Consider the following 19415-nt stretch of genomic DNA (forward strand, 5'->3'; position numbering starts at 1 on the left):
AAACACTACTGGCAGAGAAGCTGCACTCAACAGTTGCTTCAATGACCTGGACAGGAGAGGAGGGCCTCTACCACCAAGCGTGCCCTCTGAACCTGTCAGGAGTCTGTGGAGCCTGGTTCCTGGTCTGCAGTGATTCTAACTCACGGGCCAAGGCAAGCCGCCAGAGCAATGGGGGTGGGGCTGGCCTGCAAATTAGAATGGCTTGGGGGAGCTTTGAACCCAGACCATTGTTGGGTTTCCACCTCAGGCCAATTAACTCAGAACCTTCAGTTAGGATCAGAATTTACTGGGCTAAAAGTGCAGGTGACAATGAGTAACTAGAACCTGGTGTGACAGGGTGGGAGTGGCAGGGACTGAACCAGAGAGTGCTTATACCGCCCAAGTTCAGAAAATAAGACTGAAAACTGATACTAGCCTGACAGTAGCATAGCCACAGCCGGGTTAAACTTGCAGGCTGGTCTGTGAGTCCTTAGCTAGGGGTCTAAATGTTCTGATATTTACTACTTGGGTCTAATATGCTGAACCCAGTTGTTAATTTCTTTTTATTTACCTCAGATTTGATGTTAAAAATACCCTAGAGAACCAGAATAGAGCTTCCCAATGTTCACTAAAGTAGGGGCCAGAAGAAAACAGTTCTCTTAGCCCCTGAACCCAAACACTATTTTGGAGTTCTTGCTGTTAGGTCCCTGCTCTTGAAGCAGGATGTAGTGAAGAGTGACAGGGAGGCCTGCTCCATCTAAAACCTGCTGCCACCGGCCCGGCCGGGCGTGGCTCAGCGGTTGAGCATCGACCTAGGATCCAGGCGATCAGGGTTTGATTCCGGTCAGGGCACATGCCCGGGTTGAGGGTTCGATCAATGACTCTCTCATCATTGATGTTTCTATCTCTCTCTCTCCCTCTCCTTTCCTCTCTCTGAAATCAATAAAGATATATTTTTTAAAAAAATAAAAATAAAACCTGCTGCCACCACCTAATAGCTATGACTTTGAGCTCACTTCAGTTTCATGATGTCCTAAATGAAGATAATAAAAGTGTCTGCCTCAAAGGATTCTGAGGATTAAATGAGATACTGCACAAAGGGTCAGCACAGTGGCTAAAATAATGGAAAACCTGTGTTGTTACTGGTGGTCAGGGGTGCCCTCTCCTGGCAACTGGGAAAACTTCACATGTGGCAGCCAGGGCAGGAACTGAGCCCTTTGTTCCCCAGGCTGAGCTGGCTGATAAAGGTCTGAGAACTCTTCACCCTCACTCCCACGTGAAGGTGAAGGAGATACTGAAAGCCCTTACTGGTAGGAGGAGAAAAGGCCTTGAGAAAAGGGGGGAAGCTGGATGACCCTTTCCAGCACAGCCGTCCCAGGCCTCAGGGCAGTGGCCAGGGACCCAAGCCACTGCTGCTCCTGCCCCTAAGAGGACAAGTTCCAAAGGTAACCCGTAGACTGTGGCTGGGATCGCCTCTGTTCCTGGGGGTGCTCCATACTCAGGGCTGGGCGGAAAGCAGAGTGAGGAGGGATTCTGGAATGGGCCCTGGGGACACCACAGCAGCCAACATCTGCCTTGGCCTGGCGGCTGGGTCAGGACTCTCAGGAACTGAACTGGCTCTCCTGCTGACATTACTAGGTGGCAATGAGGACATTTCTGAGCCTCTCTGGGCCTCTTTACCCCTCTGAAAAAGATGGAGCTGAATTAGATGGGTTCTTGCATCCCTTCTGGTTCTCAGATAGATTCTAAGCTGTTGCCACTCTTTGGGATGATACCTCTACCTTGTCGCTACCAAAGTACCAGCCAAGAATTTTAGGAGCAGGCCTAAGAGTGATGGCTCCCTGACACCCAGGAGGAAAAACACAGAGGCTCGGCTTAGAGACATAGAGATATATTTCTTCTGTTGCATATTTCAGACTTCACACTGAGCTTCAGGCACAATGCTGCTCCAGGTTCTTCTGAGAGCCCTGACAGAGTCTTCCCATGCTGCTCATGAGGGCTCGCCCCTTCAGGGCAGGAGCCCAGGCCCTGCTTGCAGTTCTGGGTACCTGGGAGACTCTGCATTGGTCTCAGTAGGCCCTGGTGCCCTGCCTTTCCCATCGGGGAGCAGGGCATGCTGGAAAGCCCTAGAACCAGCCCCACCCCCTCTTCTGTGTTCCCCTGGCTACAAAAGGAGAGGCTGTCCCACTAGAGTCCAGCTCTACAGTGCTCCCCCAATCACCTGTTCTCTGGGCCTCAGAGCCTGGCATGGCACTTACAGAGCCTCAGCCATGAGCACCACAGGCCCAGGCTGGGGGACAAGGCCCTGGAGAGTGAGGCAGGCCCCACCTCCAGAGCAACAGCAGATGGGCTCATCAGGCCCCTGCTCCCCAGAGCCATGGCCCACTTCCTGGGGCTGCTCTGAGCCCTATTGCACATCTTTTGTTTCCAGTTCCTCTACCACCACCCATTTTCCTTTAAAAAAAAAAAATAGAGAAGGTTTGGAAGAGTGGGGTGTGGAAACTGGAGCCCTTCTCCCCACATTCATGCCACCGTCTGGTCCCCAGCAGAGCCGTCAGCAGTAGTAAATACTACGCCCCCCTTCCTTGCGTCTGTGCGGGTTCTTGATAGCTGACATGGGCGTGTTGCCTGGGCCTCTGGTCCTTGCCTGTTGGGGGACATCCCTCTGTCGTCCGTAAGGTGCAATTCCCCAGGTCTTCTGGAGGTGCTGGCTGGGGCTCTGCTACCTGAGTCGCCCGTCTGCTTTGACAGGCCCCAGCTCAGATTTGGGGTCGGGGAACAGAGAGCTCCAGCTTGTCAGTCTGCAGAGCTCCAGGGAGGGGCAGGCAGAGGGGCCCGTGGCACATAGTCCAGCCACAGACCAGAGTTCGCTCAGTTCCCCATCTGTCCAGGCCTCAAGCTCCGGGCCTGTGAGCAAGGCGTGCCGCCGGGCAGCCTCCTCCGCGGGCTCTGGCTGAGGCAGGTTCAGGATGCCACTGAGGCCCTGGAAACTCTGCTCCATGTACTCATTGTGGGGGGGCCCGGCATGTAGCCAGCTCGCATCATCTGGGGGTACAAGAGCACAGTGCAGTCAGCACACCTGGCCCAACGGATTCCAGGAAGGCCAGACCCTGGGAGTCAGGTCTGGGCACCCCAGTTTCTGTCCCAATTCTACTACTGAGTCACATCTTGCTTAGTGACCTGTGATCTCAAGCTATTCTCTAGAACTTTCTGTGCCTGTAAAACCATTAGTTTTATATAAAATTGAGACAGTCATCTCTGAATTCCCAACTTGAGGATTAAGTAAAATAGTAGGTTCGAGGCACTTTAGAAAATAAGGTAACTTTCCCGTAATGGTCTGGTTTGTGTGACCCCTGCCCCTTCTCAACCATCTCCAGTGGTCCCCAGAGCCATCGGAAGCCTCAGACGTAGGCCCTCCAGCTGTGGGGCCCTGCTTGCTTCGCCAGCCTTCTTTCCTGCGACCCCCTGCATCCTACTCCGCTCCACTCTGTTTCCCTCATGCACAAGACACCTGCCAACTTCGTTCCCTCAGCTTAGAATACCGCTCTGTCTAAAAAATACAGCTTGTTGCCCAGCCGGGCGTGGCTCAGTGGTTAAGCGTCGACCTAGGATCCAGGCGATCAGGGTTCAATTCCCGGTCAAGGCACATGCCCGGGTTGCGGGCTGTAGCTGATCAATGACTCTCTGATCATTGATGTTTCTATCTCTCTCTCTCCCTCTCCTTTCCTCTCTCTGAAATCAATAAAGATATATTTAAATAATAATAATAATAATAATAAAAATAAAAAATACAGCTTGTTCAAGGATCAGCTCCAACACCGTCCTGCTGTAAAGCTGGCTTCCATTCCTCCTTCATGCCCTCCACCAGGCTGTTAGTCCTGGGAAAGCAGGGGTGCAGCTGCCTGCTCTGGACCTGCCACAGCCCCCCCACTACTCTACCCTCCTCTGGGTTACCCACAGTCTGACCCACCTTCTCTGTGATAGCATGTGGCCAGAGGAAGGAAACGTCTACCTACCTACTGCATACCTGCCACTTTTACCCACATACTCAACCTGAATGTCTCCCAGGGGTAGTTACTTGGGAGACGTAGGACCCCTTGAGGGAACCTGCAGCCTACACCTGTGTTCAGAGTCTGCTCCCTTAGCCTCAGCCAAGTGGGTGGAAGGCCATGTGACCCTGCCCACTGAGCCACACAATCAGATGTAGAACTTGGGGACCAAGAGGCCCTGGTCAGTCTCTGTTGCCCTGAGAGGCCATGTATCATGTATCAGGAAGCCAGAGCCTGAGGCTGACACACAGAGAGGACAGGACAAGGGACAGGAGGGCCTGAGAGACTGAGAAAGCACCCTTGGTTCCAGTGAGACCTGAGACATCTCCTGGGGCCTGAGGGACACAGCCCTGCATTCTTCCAATAATTCCCCCCTTTTTATTTGAGCTAGTTTGAGTGGATTTGTGTTCAGTGCACCCAGGAGGTCTCCAACAGTTCTATTTCTCCTACTTTACACATATTAAGACTGAGGCTCAGGAAATAGATTGCCAAGGATAAAAGCCCAATTAAAGTGTCAGAGCTATGTCCCAAAGCCAAGTCTACCTGACTCCAAAGCTCCCCTTTCATACCACAGCAGAGCCCTAGGATACTCAGGGGCAGATGACCAAGATCCCAACCTTCCCCCTTCCCCTTCTGTAGATGGGGGTCAGCTCTGATGGTCAGCTTCTTGGGGTCACCTCCCTGGCTTCTGGGCATCATTTGGGAACTAGGTCCTTACCTTTCCTGAGAGGTAGTTTGCGGTTGAAGGTCAAGGGCAGCACGAGGAAGCGGGTCTCACCCAGGGGTTCCCAAAATTGAAGCAGTCGAACAGTCCAGGCCCCTGGCCGCAGGGGCCGGCTCAGTGGGGGCTTGTACTGGGTAACCTCTGTCTCTGCGTCTACCACAATGTCGTAAGACGTGGCGACCACATAGGTGGGGTCTATCCACACCACGGTGGCTGTGAGGTTGGGGCCCCGGGCCCAGCGCTGCATGGCCACAGGCTCATCCAGTGGTCCCAGCAACCCCCCAAAGTTCCGGAAAAGACGCTCTTTGGGGTCCCACTCGGTGCCAACCTGTAGGGAGAGAAGCAGCTGGGCAAGAGCCTGGGGAAAAGTCCTCTCTACTCTGATGCTGCCTCTAACGCACTGTGTGACCTTGAGCTAGTCACTCTTTCCTTCTGGGTCTCATTTTCCCAACCAGCAAAATGAAGATATTGGACTAGAATTTGTTCTAGGCTCCCATTCTGACCTGCTCTGCAATGGTGGGGCAGGAAGGCAGAGACAAGGTTCAAAGTCCAGCCCAGAGACCATCCCCACATGAAGCCAAGGCCTCTGAGAAAGAGACCTAGAGACATTCAAAAGCCTAACCTATGGCCTGAATGGAATGTCCAAGTCCCTCTAGAAGAAAATCCTTGTAGCTTAGATGAGGCTACATTATAGTGGAACTACAGTCCCCTCTCTGATCCCTGCGTGTCCTCTGTGCACCCCAGGGGGGAGCTGCATGCCGGGGTGACCCAGGCACGTGCATGAGGCATTGCCAAGGCTGCCATCACTAGGAAAGAAGAGCCCATGAACCCAGTCCTGAAAGGCCCCTCCCTTAGTGTCTTCCCACTACTCTGAGTCTTGCTGGGGGTCAGGTGTCCCACCTCCAAACTCTGGAGCCGGCTGGCCTGGTCACTGCGCCCCAACAGCTTCAGCGACCCCCGGGGCATCAGCCACATCTCAAGCGTCTCTGCTGGCCCTTGGACTGAGGGCTGCACCTCCTGCGTCACCAGGTAGCCCTGGAAATGGTCGTCATAGAAATACAGGTGCACACTGGACGGCAAGCCCCTGGGCTCAAACCTAAGAAGGTTCCAGCAGGGAAAAAGGGAGATGCCATCAGCATATCCAACTTGGTCTGGAGTCCCAGGGAGGGGGCTCTGGGGAGTCCCATTCACAGGCATTTCCTTTGCCCCAAATCTCACACCCACAGCACCTATGTGCCTGGCTCTTGGCATCTGTGTTTTAGTTACACTTTCCCCTGCCTTAGACTGGGAACTCCATGGGGCCAGGGGCTGGATCTTTCTGATTGGCTTCCCCCTAAGTCACCACATCTTGAGGGCCTGTAATATGACAGAAGAAGGTCTCACCTGCACAGTGAGGTGGCCGGTGCAGGCGCAGTGGTGGCGGCATGGTGCAGGCTGAGGCGGGCAAAGGCGGTGTAAGCGGTGAGCATGACATCACTGAGCCCACTGGGGCCATCGGCCACATCGTAGATGTTCTCCCAGTAGGCCTTGAGGGCTGGCGTGCCGGGGGGGTAGCTGCCATACAGGTGGAAGTCCAGGATTTCCAGTACCTCCTGGTTCACAGTGGACTCAAACTTCCGGGCAAAGAAGGTGGGTCTGGAGACTTGCTGGAGTGGGAGAGGCAAGCAGGGTAAAGGGTCTGGAGGTCCCAGAGAGCACAGCAGGGGAGGGGTCCCTCCCAGCACTGCCCAGAGATCGGCCTCTGGGGCTTTTCCTGCCGCCACAGAAACCCCAGAGCCCCGAGGGCTGCTTGAGGTGAAGGCCCCAGCTCCTCTGATTGGCCCACTCTGGATCCTTTCTCACCCTGGTGAAAGACCTGGGTAAGGCCCTAGCAAGGGAGCGTCTGGGGGCCCTGGGGAAGCACCTGCAGCCGTAGGAAGTCCTGTGGCTTGAAGTCATTGGGGGAGCAGCCGCACCAGTCCACAATGTGCTTGTACTGGCACTTGCAGCCCAGCTTGCGGTTCCAGTTGGTGACCCGCAGGTTGTTGTCCACAAGGCTCTCGCAGGCCGGGCTATTCTCCAGCACCGTGTGGAAGAAGGACTGTGGGTGGCAGGGCAGGGTGGAAGGTGAGCTGTGGGCACCCACGATGCTCCCTCCCTGGCCTGGGTGAGGGCCCAGGTCACCTACCTCGGCTGGGAGCAGTGTGTAGGTGTAGAACTGGCGCAGCTGGGCCACCAGTGGGTCATCTGTGTACACCACGTACTCCACGAAGCTACGCGTGAGCACGAACCAGTCAGAGCCGCCGTCCACCACGATGCCGGCCGGGATCTGCCGTTCTCCCAGGCGCCACATGTGCGAGTCACATTCATGGAAGAGCCGGTCCAGGCCCTGTTTCTTGATGAACCTGTGGGTAGCAGACCAGCCAAGGCTGGGGGTTGCGTAGGGTGGGGTCCAGACTCTCCTATCCACCTAAGAACCAGCACTCCTCTCCTCCATCTGTGATTGGTTTGCTGGGCACCCATCTGTGATTGCTTTGCTGGAGGGACTGCGTTGAGACCCCAGGGCCAGGGCCTCCTTCCCCACCCCCTCACCTGGAGTTGTCCCTGCCATGTGACTTGAGGAAATTCTTGTCCCGGTTCTTGGACAGGAAAGCCACCAGCTCTTCGTTGGTCCTGGAGAGGGAATGCGGTGTGGACAGTGTGTGTGAGGGGTTGCTCAGTCACTGGCCTAGAGCAGACTCCCTCCAGCCCTCATTACCTTCATCTCTTGGCCTCCTGGCCATGTGCCCTACCCCAGGTCAATGCTATGGGGTGGTGGGAACCTAAGACCCCTGAGAAAGACCACCCATCCTTCCTGCACCCCTTGCTGTCTGACCCAGCACCCACAGTACACACCTCTGCCTCCTCCTCCCCATCTCATCACTCTCAATCCTCACATTATCATTCACCAACCCCTCCCCGAAAACATGGCTGGGGCCAAGGACCCCCCAACCTGAGTGCCCAGATGGCCCCCTCCCATCTGGAGGGTTCAGAGCACCACCCCACACCTGGTTGGGTAGTCGGTGGCACTGAGGTTGATGAAGAAGTCCCAGGCCCAGCCAGGCACCTCCAGCAGGTCCTGCATGCTCCGCAGATACATCCTCAGCAGGCTGGCCCCGCCCCAGATGGTGACCATACGCCAGGGCGTCACCCGAATATTATCATAGTGCTGGGCCAGCTCCACCACCTCCCGGTGCAGGTAGTTGGAGCGCTAGAGGGATGGGGGAGTAGATATTCTCAGCAGCTGCAGGTGGCCCCCAGCATTACAACCTCCTCACCTACCCCACCCCGACCCCGGGACAGAGTACAAGTGACATGGAATGGAGAGCACACACATCACCTGTGCTGGCCGCTCCCCTATTCTAGGCCTGTTTCCCTAAGTCTAGGCTACCCAAGCAGGTCAGAACCCCTGTCTGTTCGTGACCTTCTGGGTCTCCGCTTTGCTTACTCAGAACCCTTGGTCCCCCCACTGTACCTTGTCCACGTGGATATAAAAGAAGTGCTGCTCATGGTAGACAGCCTTGAGGAGACGTTTCAGCTGGCGGATGGCCCGGCCATGAACCACCAGCATGTAGGCAATTCGTACTGGGGGGCCCTCCATGGGCTGCTGGGCCCGGGCCTCATCCCACTGGATGCCGGGGTTCATCTTCCCTGAGTAGAGAGTAGGGGCATCAGTGAGGTCCCTCTCCAGGTCTCAGGCTGGAGGTCAGATGGGAAGAGGGAGCTGCCTGCCTTCCAAAGGAAGAATCCTTGGCTTGGAGTCCAACGCTCCTGGGTCCCAGGTCTGCCTCTGCCACTTAGTGTACTTATCACCAGCTAGGCAAGGGAGGTGGGCCCCTCTGAGCTTTCTTCCTCTGAGGAATGGGGGTGGGATCCTTGCCATGTCACTTCCTGGGGCTGCCACCTCTCCACCCATGCCTGTCTCTTACCAGCCAGTTGGCAGTGCCGGGGCACAGCCTTGGGCATGAGGCTTCCGGCCTGGTGCAGGCACACCACATTGGCGATCTCTTGCTGGCACTGCTTGGAGCTGGCCCGGGCGAGGGCAGACAGCGCGTCCTTGCCCAAAATCTCGCACTTGGGGGTGAAGGCATTGTCTGTGGGCTGCGGGGCACCCTCCACACTTCCTGTGTCTCCCTGTGGTGGGAAGCCAGCTGCCCCAACCAGGGCCTCCCCGGCTGCCGCCCCACTCAGGTTCTGGCGGCCAGGGGCCTCTGGGGGTGGGGCGGGAGGGACCCTCCGGCTAGCTCTGTGCCGGCTGGTAACTGCCCGCACCACTTTGGCCACGGGCACACCCGGGCTCTCGGCACGGCCCCGCCAGCGCCCATGCCTTCTGCTGGCGCTGCCCCGCCGCCCAGCTGAACTGTCTGTGTCCTTGGAGCCCTCGCCGGGGTCCAGTGGCCGAGGCTTCCTCTGTCTTCCTTTCTGTAAGAGACAGGCAGGCACAGGTCACCGGGACAGTTGCTCTCCTCCTGCTCCTGTAGCTCCCCTCTGGCCTCCGGCCTAGAAGCCCCTGCTTCCCTTTACCTAGAGAAGTTCTGTTCACCTGAGGACTCGGCTCGAATAGCACTTCCACCGGGAGTCCTCCCGGACCAGCTGGCTGAGAAGCGCAGTCCTCCCTCCGCCGCACCACCGCACCCACAGCCCCACCATGGCACAGATCACGGGGCTCTGTGTCTCCCTTGTGCTTTGGACTCAGTACCACTTTCTCAGCAGATGTGATACATGTCCACATATGTCACAAGAGAAGGGTGCGGAGACCCTGCAGAGGACATAAGAGTGTCCACTCCCACCCCGGCTTAGCTGGGAAGGAACAGAAGGAAAGCATTCTTCTGCCTGTAGCATTTCCATGCGGCTGCGCCACCGAGGCCATGACCGAGAGAGGGGGTCTTGCTCGGTGGAGAGGGTAGAGGGGAAACCTGAGACCCCACACTGGTTGGGTTCTCGGAAACAGAGACCAAGACAGTCAGAACGCAAGGTTCTCAGTGGGAGTAACACCTGCTGTGGACGATGGAGGGAAGGCCCAGCCTATAGACCGGGAGGGAGGAAGAGCTTCAGGGCTACAGGGAGGGAGCCTGGGCTGGCTCATGCGAAACCAGTGCAAAGACAGCCCGTAGATGTGAACCCTGGCACCACTGCATGCTCTGCACAGCTGGGGCTGCCCGGGCTGGAAGGCCAAGACCGAGCATGAGGACACCCGCAGCTGGAGGCTGGCAGCTAAATGCTTCTCCCAGCAGGCTTTCTGGAAGGAAATCTGAGTGGTGGGCCTTCATGGCTGCCACACCCCGCTTTCTGGAACCTGCTGCCTCTTCTCAAAGGTGGCCCGGTCACACCTGAAAGGCATATGTACCCACCCTCTTCCCCAGCTCTCTCTGCCCCCCTCCCCTGCCTGACCAGATCCCATCCACCCCTCCAGGTCTCCTTGTATGAAGCCATCCCGTTTGCCCCAGAGCGGGACGTTCCTCTCACAGGTGGAGCTGCTGGGGGAGACCGTTGTGTCAACCCCATCTCCCCAGTGCCTGGTGGAGTAGCTGGCACACAGGGGGCATCTGGGTGGTGCCTGGTGGATGCGACACAGAAGAGGAAAAGCAAGAGGCACTGTGTGACTACTCTGGAGTCCCCAGGGCTCCACACCTAGCTCGGCCACTCACCTACCTTCCCTGAGCATGCTCCCTCAGCTGTAAAATACCGAAGGGAAGTGTAGCAAATGAGAAAGGACATGAGATAACACAGCTAGAAGGAGCTGGCTCCACTAGCGGTCCCCCTTTTGCTCTCGCCATTCTCTCTCAACCCATTCCATGGGTCTCCCCCTCCCCTCCCCTGCTCCCCACTCCCCTGCCCCCCACTCCACATGCTCAACGAGTCCTTTATGGCCTGGCCTTTCAGTAGCACGGCTTACTGGAGCCCAGCCTCTTCTGGAAGCACCCTCCTCACCTGGCTTCCAGGATGCCCTCTCATGGCCACTCGTCAGCTTTCTTGGCTGAGCCTTCCTCTCTCTCAAGGCTCCCGGGGCCTTTCCTTGTCCCAGCTCCACAGGGGATCTCTGTTAGTCTCTGAACTCCATCCACTCCCAGGTTTCTCCATCTGGCCTGGATTGCTCCCTTGAACCTTCAGGTTTTTAACTGCCCACCCTCTTGACATCTCCCTTGGGAGCTTGACAGCCCTGCCAACCCCACAAGTCCAAAAGTCAACTCCTCATCTTCCTCCCTAGTCACCAGCTCAGCGAACGGCGACTCCATCCTTCACGTTGCTCAGGCCAAAACCTTTCAGGAGTCATCTTTGACTCTTGCTTCCATCATATCACACATCCAACTGATCATCAGTAATTCCTGTTGGGGTTACCTTCAAGGTAACTACAGGCCTGGCCGGTGTGGCTCAGTTGGCTGGAGGGTTGTCCCATTCACTGAAGGATCACGGGTTCAATCCCTGGTCACGGCGTGTATGGGAGGCGACCAATCAATGTTTCTCTTTCTTTCTTCCTCTCCCTTCCTCTCTCTCTCTAAAATTAGTAAAAGCATATCCTCCGGTGAGGATTAAAAAAAAACTTAAAAGAAGGTAGCTAACTCTGGAATCAGATCACTTCTCACTGCCTCCATCACCGCCACACCTGCCAGCCCAGTGCCTGGAATGTTCCCCGCCCCCAGGTGTCTCCTCAGCTCATTCTTGCTCAGGTGGTACCTTCTCCGTAAGGCCCACTGTAACATTGTATCTAAAACTCCAGCCCTCCCTCATCCTTGGCTTTACTTTCCCCACAGCACTTATGCCTTCTCTCACCCTACAATGTATTTATATTGTTATTCTGTGTCCCTCCCCTTCCAAGAATATAAGCTTCAGGACAGGGCTTGTTTTGTTCACTGATATATCCTGAGAGCCCAGAATGTCTGGCAATGGCACACACTCAGTAAATATTTGTTGGATGAATAAATGAATAAATGAATGTAAAGCTCTCCTCATAGGCTAGCATTGGATTACTCTTATGACTGGAAGGGAAGTTGGACCTAGTCAAATGTGATGTCAGGAGAGGGCTCAAGGCCCTCAGACACTTTAGACTCTGTTGTGTTGGTTTTTCTCTGCCCCTCACCTTCCCAGGACCTCCTTCCTCTTCCCTGTCGGAGCACGGCACCTTACATGTCAGGCCGACAGCCATCTTAGGGCGAGAGCCCCATCCCGCCAAGCTAGCACCCATGCCCTTTACAGCCGGCACCCAGCTAGCCCTCTGATCTCTTGAGAGGCACCCAATGAGAGCTGGGAGTGTTTATTCCCAACTGAGAAGAGTCATCTGCAAGAGGAAAGGCAGGCTGGGGAGGAGGCAGCAGACCCCATTCTGTACCCACGTTGAAGAGGGCACCCTGAACTGGGCAGCCCCCAGGAAAGGTAAATGCAGCTCCACTAAGCTGAGTGTATGTCAATCTGGCAATGTCTGACTTAGCCACACAACAGACAGCTTAGGTGGGTAGAGATGGCAGAGGAGCTGTGGGCTCTCAGGGTGGAAGCCAGTATCAGGGAGTCAGGAAGCTGGTCAGGAGGACAAGGTCCAGGGCACAGGGCCAGGCTGGCTGTGGTGGGAGACAGGATGCGGGAGGAGATGGGCATGTTGGTGCCCTGCACTGCAGCAGGGAGCTGGCTGACCCTGAGAAGGACAATCCCAGAGGAGGCTGGGGGACCAGGAGGCAGCAGTGAGGAATGGGGGGAGATGATCTTTGGTGGATGGCCAGCCCCCAGCCCTGCCCCCTCCCAGGCATGTTCATATGGGCAGCAGCAGGGCTAACAGAGGAGCTGACCCCAGTAGTCCTTGAGGTCAGAGTCCCTGAGGTCAGGTCCCCTCTGATTACTGAGGGTGAGGACTGGCCCTTTGACCTGGATGCCTTCTGGCCTTTGAGGCCCCCTCTTCCCCACTGAGGAGGCATTTGAAGTCCTCTGCCACTTCCCAGCTCTGCAGCTCCACAGAATCCTGAGCCGGGGAGAAAGAGAACACAGGACCGCCTACCCCAAGCCCCACCTCCTTTGGACTTCTCAGACTGAGTTTAAAATAAGCGGTAAGGCACTGTTTGTGAAAGCTTTGAAAACGATAAAGTGGCTCTCCGGATGTTAATGATCATCCCGGGTCTCCACTCTAGCCCCTCTCCATAGATGGGCAGAGTGTGCATCGTAAATGCACATCTGATCCCATGGCTGAGTAACCCCGGTCTGGGCTTTCCCACTGCACTTACAATAAAACCCTCACCCCTCACTGTGGTCTCTAGGATGTGCCCTGGACTAACTCCTGAACCTTCCTCCAGGGAACATACCACACCCTCCTTCCATTCCTCGAAGGCAGCTGAGCCCACTCAATTCAGGGCCTTCTGCCCAAACTCTGTCCTCTTTCCCAGGCTGACTGGCTCCTTCAGTTCACATGCTACTTTCTGCAGAGGCCTTCCCCGACCACCTGATCTAAACCAGCCCTCCTGTTATTAGAATGAGTTTCCTTTTCACTGTCAGCCTCTCCTTGCGGACTGTCTGCCCATGAGGGCTGAGACCCTGTCTATTTTATTTCTGTATGTCCAGTATTAGCATAGTGCCTGGTACCAAGTAGGACTTAATAAATATTTGTTGAATGAATGAATGAATGAATGAGTGAATCCCTACTGCCAACGTGCAGGGCTGAGATAACAATGAGTTATTTATTGAGGCTCAGCATATGCCAGGAATTCCTGCAAATACTTCACAGGCATCATTTTCATTTAATCTTTACAATCACCCAAGGAGAGAGGTGCTATTATTACCCCCATCGTGAGGGGAGATACTGATAAGACACGGAGAGGTTAGGTGACTTGCCGGTGGTCACACCAGTACTTAGCAGCAGCGCTGGAATAGGACATAGTGCAGCGACGTGGGGCGGTCCAACTTCAGTGCCCACCTTCTTAAGTACTAGGTTATGCTGCCTGGCAATCCTGAGGTCTGGTGAGGTAGCTATTGAGGGGGGCTGCTTGGACTATACCGTCGTTCAGTCACCAAGGATTGTTTGCCATTCCAGTCCGGTATTTCCCTATCAGCTTCTGCCAGGAGGAAGTGGGAAGGTGGGGGATCCCAACCACTGTTCTGCCCCAGTTATCCACCCCAGGGCAGCAGGGACCTTCAAGTCTGGACAACCTCTCAGCCTATCCAGAGACGCACAGAGTTATGCAGCAGCTCATGGACATTTGTTCCCAAGAAGCCTCAGGTGTCCTGCTATGTCCCTCCCCAGAGGTCACTGGCCTCTACTCACATACTCCAGGGTCAAAGGTCTCCCTAACTGCCTTGGCAGCCCTTTCCATTTAGAATATCTCATCTGCCCAAAGAATCTTCTTACACTGGGCCCAAAACATTCTCTTCCTCCTACACACTGGTCCACACAGAACAAGCTCACTCCCTTCAGATGTCCCAGAGACACCTCCACACCCCCACTCAGCTCCTGTGGGAGTTATGGTCCCACGTAACTATGTCCCATCTCCCCTCACCATCCTAACCTTTTGGTTTTCCCAAAAAAGGCAAGGACAGCTTTTCTCCCAGTCTCCACACCAGGCCTTCCAGACTGTCCAGATGCACAAAGGGAAAGTGGACATCAGGGTTCCTTTGGCCTTCACCCTGCCGGGTGGAGAGGCCCAAGAGGATATGGCAAGCAGAGAACCTGCCCCAGAGCCCCAGAACCCAGGGGGTGGGGTGGGCACAGGGAAGCTCTGCCCTTTGGCCCACAGCTTAGGGCCAGGATTTGGCCCATCCTTCCTGACCTTCCAGGACAGCCCCAACCCCACTGGACTCTTTCTGACCACATTGGGAGGGACATATCTGGGCCTCTAGCTGAAACCATGGTCAGCCAAGAGTGACAGACCTCAGACTCTGAGGCGCAGGGACCTGGGAGTGAGCAGGGCGGGTCTACCCCCTGCTCCAGGGCCTGGGGTTCTGCTAAACCAGCTGCTGCTGTCCCCATTCCCTTGGAGCCAGAGGAGGCTCCCTCCCAAATTCCCTGAGGTCGACTCACCAGCTCACTTCCCCTGGCATCTCCTCCTGAAGACCCATGCAGGTTCTTCAGACCCCTGGCATCGCTTGGCTAAGGAAGCCACACCTCGGGACACTCGAGGTCTTTCCCTCGGGGTCACTCCCTGAGTTCCACCCCCCCACTTCCACTTCACCGGCCGCTGCCCGTCAGGCGCTTCTGGACGCTGACGCCCGGGGTCCCTCGGCCTCGCGCCTCCGCCCACGGCGCGCACACCCCCGCCCCCTCCCAACTTCAGAAAGTTTGGCCCGGGGCTCCCCACCCCGGACGCGGCTCAGGCCTAGCCCCGCCTCCCGGTCCCGCTCCCCGCGCCTGACCTTCCTCGCTCTCGGGGCCAGAGACCACCCCACCAAGACGCGCTCCTCCCGCTCCGGCCCCCTGTCCGCCTGCGGCCCGGGCCTCCAGGTCACGCACCGCCCCTCGTGCAGCCCCCCAAGCCCGCCTGGTAAGGGGCACCAGGGGTCGGATGCCCCAGCTTTAGGCCGCCGCCCGCGCCCAGCACGCGTGCGGCCCGTGCCCCACTTCCCCAGCCCCGGCCGCCCTCCGCCCCGCCAGGACCCCGCGCGCCCTCGCGCCCAGCCCGCCCGAGCGCCGTCGGAGCACCTCGCCCGGCTCCTCCTCCTCCAGGCCGCTGAAGCTCCACACCACCAGGCCCTGCAGCAGCAGGATGGCGAGCGCCGTGGCGATCGCCAGCTTATAGCGCCGCACCAGCTTCTGCACCCGCGCGCTCGCCACCATCTTCCTGCCCCAGACGCGGGGCGCGCGCCCAGCCCTGCAACCCGGCCGCGGGCGCGCGCAGGACCGAGAAGGCTCCTCCCACGGGAGGCGGGCCCGGCGCGCACTGGGCCGGGCCGGGGCCGAGGGCGGGGCCCGCGGGCCCGAATCGCCGCGCCGGGCCGGCCGGGGGAGGGGCCTGGGGGCGCGGGGCCGCACGCTGCGCCGCGGTGGGCGCGGGGCGGGGCGCGGTGGGCGCGGGGCGGGGCGCGGTGGGCCTCCTGCGCTGGGACTCTGTGCCCCGCAACTCCCTCCCTGTAAGCGCAGGTTCCCCAGCTCACGGTGTGCTCACCTCCTCTTGGATCGCGAGCCCGTGGCTCCGCGGGGCCGAGAGGTCTGCAGTCCGGTATCTTCTGCCGGCCGCCTGATGTTTCGGGGGTGGGGGAACTCAATACCCGGCCCCCGGGTGCGTAGAGAATGCCAGCGCTCCCAGAAACGCTGAGCTGAGAGAGATTGTGTAAGTGACACACAGGCCCCTGCTTTAGTCGCGACTCTGGAAGCAGCCCCTACGGGGCAAAGTCCAACCGCCTTGACTGGCATCAGAGGCCCTCACAAAGCCTCCTTTCCTTTCTGCTCGCCCTCTCATCTAAAGATCCTCACTCAGGCCTCTACTAGAGCCGTGGTTCTCAACTCTAGGGTGCGTCAGAATCACCTGGAGGACTTGCTAAAGCATTGCTGGGTCGCACCCCCAGAGTGTCTGTCCTCTTGGGTAGGTCGGGAGTGGGGCCCGAGAATTCGAATTTTCAGCAAGTTCCCAGGTGAGGCTGCTGCTGCTCATCTCTGCCAAATTCTAGCAGCTGTTTTCCCCACCCCCCACCCAATACCGATAGCATCCTCCCCAAGTGCTTCCCCAGCACTGTGCCTAGTCGAGCACTGACCACATATCCGGTTGTGATCTCTCTGGGATCATGCTTTATTCACCGTTGAATCCTTAGCTGGGCATTGGACACCCAGCGATGCTCAATAAATGTGAAAGAAAGAGCAGGTGAAGCCTAACTTCCCGTTTAACCAGATGAGCCTATTGTTTTTTGAGAGCCTGGCATGTTCAAGTTCTGCATATACAACGCCTGAGCACCTGCAGCCCTCCACGCACCTGCCAGAGGAGGGCTGCGGGTGAGTGGAGAGAAGGCTGGGAGGCAGGGAAAGCAGCGTCCACCAAAGGCAAGGTGCCCGCCCAACTGTGAGTAGCCAAGCAGCATGAGAAGGAAGTGTAAGAGCAAAATCAAGATTGAAGATTTAAAATGAAGACTTTAAGAACCATTACAGAGAGGTCTGGAAAGATAAATGTTTGTTAAAAAAAAAAAAAAATTGAAAGCATTGATGAAGTGGTTTGGAAGTTGCCAGGACATTAGCTTGGTGAGGGAATTCTAAGCTGTGACGAGTATAGGAGATGCAGTTATTTGATGGGGCACTTAAATAAAACTTCCTTTATTGTCTCCTGCCTCTTTGGTATTCATAATCATTCCATTCTTTGCTCTTAGTTAAATGGGAGGATTAGAAACAATGTTTCAGATAACAGTTTGGCTACTTAAGAGAACCTACACTGCAAGAGTTTTGGAAAACTTCAGTTGACAGGCCAGCAGTTGATATGTTAATTAAATATCGACCTTCCATCTTCTGTGCTCATTAAGTCAGGTCCCCTAGGGACCTCTACATGCCAATACTGCCCCCCACCCATGAAAATAGTTTTGTTTTCCACTGATTATATAAATAATATAGTCATTATAGAACATTTAAAACATAGGAAAAAATATATAAGGAAAAAAGTAACTCACCTGCAATCCCACCCCCTGAGATAATCATCATTAGCATTCTGGTGACCACCCTTTCCCCCATCTCTATGTGTATGCATAGTTTTACTTGGATGGGGTCACATTACACACATGGTTTTGAATATAGAGACTTATTTTTAAGTAGTATTTTTTTCCCTTCCCTCTCCATGTTAACAGCCAGTCTAGCTTGCTTGCTTCCTTACTAACTTCTTTCCACCACTTTCTCAACAATTCACACACACGTTTTATATTTTGAGAGGATGGGTGTCATTATATGTAAGCACTTTAATCTACCCAAGCCCTATAATCTACCCAAGCACTCTAATCAATCGCTTTAATCTAATGAAGTGCTTGATTAATGAAGTGCTTTGATCCAATCAAGCACTTTAATCTAATAAAGTGCTTCAATCCAATGAAACGCTTTCTTAATAAAGCACTTTAATAATAAAGCGCTTTAATTAATGAAGCGATTTAATAATGAAGTGCTCTAATCCAATCGGGCACTTTAATCTAAGCACCTGTTGTCCTGCTGTTTAGACCCAGAACTTGCCAGTGCGGCGGCTACTTTTCCATTGTGACCAGTCAGCCAAGTGTTTAAAATTAAATTAAGTGCAGACACCAGTTATCTCGTGACCGGTTAGCACCGTTCGGACACGGAAACGTGTATACTCGTGACTGGTCAGCGAGGTCTAATAAAGCGCTTTAATCCAATGAAGCACTTTAATTAATGGAGCGCTTTATTAACGAAGCGCTTTAATCTAACCAACTGCTCTAACCTAACCAAGTGCTCTAATCCAGCGCTTTGATTAATGAAAAAGTTGAACCGTGTTTACATATAGCGCGCTCCAAGGTGCTTTTCTCCTTGAACTGTGAGCACATGGCAGAAATCCCCCCAGCTGGACAGTGCAGGTCTAACTCATGCTTTTTAATGGCTGCGTAAGGTTCCACTCCCTTCCCGACCCTGCCTTCGCTTGGTTTCCAGTTTGCCACCACTACAAGGCTATAGTAAACAAGGTTCTACCCAGATCCCCATGCTCTGTTGCCTTTATTTCTATGGCAGCTTCCCAGGAATGGATTATAGGGGAAAAGGGAATTTTTAATTTTAATGGTATTGCCGGGATGCTTTCCCAAAATGCTGTGACAAATTGACATTTCCAACAGCAATGTATGAGAGCATCCCTTTCATCAGCAGGTGTTATCGCTGTTTTTAATTTTTGCTCATCTGATAGGTGAGAAGTGACCTCCTCGGTTTTTTAATTTGCGGTTCTCTGCTGGAGAGTGTCTGCTAATTGGTTTCTTGACTGGATTTGCTCTTGCCAGAATTACCTCTTCACCATCTTCATGAATTTATCTACTGCTGTTGCATTGTCTTTTTCTTATAGATTTTAAGAGCTTTTTTAAAAAATCCTTTTAAAATTTCCCTCAATTTATCACTGCACTTGAATATAAGACCTTTCTAAAATTTTTAATTCTAGGGGGAATCAAATATGTTTTTCTTGTTTTATGCCTTCTCGTTTTCTGTTCTGGTTTAGTAGATCTCCCGATCCTGGATGGAGTATATAGTCTCATATATTTTCTCCTGCAATTTTTATTTTACAGTTTTACACTTAAGTCTTTAATCCATCTGGAATTTGTTTTTTATGTGGTGTGAAGTAGAGGCTCGGGAGTCTTTATTGAGCATGTATTCCCAGCCACTCTATCAGTATCCATTTAGATTCGACTATTTTTTAAAAACAAATTTGTTATTGAGGTATAGCATGAACAGACTGATTTAGATTTGACCATAGAAAATACAAAGTTCATTGCTCCCCACTGTCTCCTCTTCTCTCCAGCTTCCCCTGTAATTTTCAGTGTGCTCCCCCTCCCTTTTTAGTGTAGAAAGTCTTGAAAGTGCAAAATGGCTCCTCAGAAAACCAGAACAGGAAAGCATATTTTTAGTTTTAAGTGGGCTGCTTTGATACATCCTTTCTCATGTGAAGGCATTGTCTTTAGCGTCTTAGTTTTCAGAGCTATTTTATGAGGCTTGGATGCTGAATATTTGCAAATGCATTTTCACCAGTTAGAGTTCACACTTGGCTCAGGACCAGAGG

At 54.6% G+C, this 19415-nt stretch overlaps 1 protein-coding gene across 2 annotated transcripts; it reads right to left on the minus strand.

Annotated features, from left to right (window-relative positions):
• Positions 1 to 1854: 1854 nt before the first annotated feature.
• XYLT2 (xylosyltransferase 2) lies at positions 1855 to 15563 on the minus strand. 2 transcript variants are annotated; one of them, XM_081161575.1, is made up of 11 exons: positions 15383 to 15563; positions 8700 to 9192; positions 8246 to 8421; positions 7779 to 7981; positions 7324 to 7404; positions 6920 to 7136; positions 6656 to 6832; positions 6136 to 6398; positions 5653 to 5848; positions 4747 to 5080; positions 1855 to 3024 (listed from the first exon to the last, which is right to left on the minus strand). In XM_081161575.1, exons 1-11 carry the CDS (start codon positions 15515 to 15517, stop codon positions 2702 to 2704), a joined length of 2598 nt encoding a protein of 865 aa, XP_081017701.1. In that variant the 5' UTR covers positions 15518 to 15563; the 3' UTR covers positions 1855 to 2701. The 2 variants fall into 2 exon arrangements, with proteins under 2 accessions (XP_081017701.1, XP_081017700.1); XM_081161574.1 differs by having other exon boundaries at positions 6920 to 7160.
• Between the last annotated feature and the right edge of the window lie 3852 nt (positions 15564 to 19415).

The sequence above is a fragment of the Miniopterus schreibersii genome, assembly GCF_964146895.1.
Source record: "Miniopterus schreibersii genome assembly, chromosome: 16".
NCBI classification, from domain to species: Eukaryota; Metazoa; Chordata; class Mammalia; order Chiroptera; family Miniopteridae; genus Miniopterus; species Miniopterus schreibersii.

What these genes read in the sequence shown, in the direction of transcription:
- XYLT2 (XM_081161574.1), bottom strand. Translation starts at nt 15,517, where the DNA reads ATGGTGGCGAGCGCGCGGGTGCAGAAGCTGGTGCGGCGCTATAAGCTG. An exon ending in CCGGCACTGCCAACTGGCTG is followed by an intron (nt 8,422 to 8,699) that starts GTAAGAGACAGG and finishes CTCTCTACTCAG; the next exon opens with GGAAGATGAACCCCGGCATC. An exon ending in ACACACTGCTCCCAGCCGAG is followed by an intron (nt 6,833 to 6,919) that starts GTAGGTGACCTG and finishes TGCCACCCACAG; the next exon opens with TCCTTCTTCCACACGGTGCT.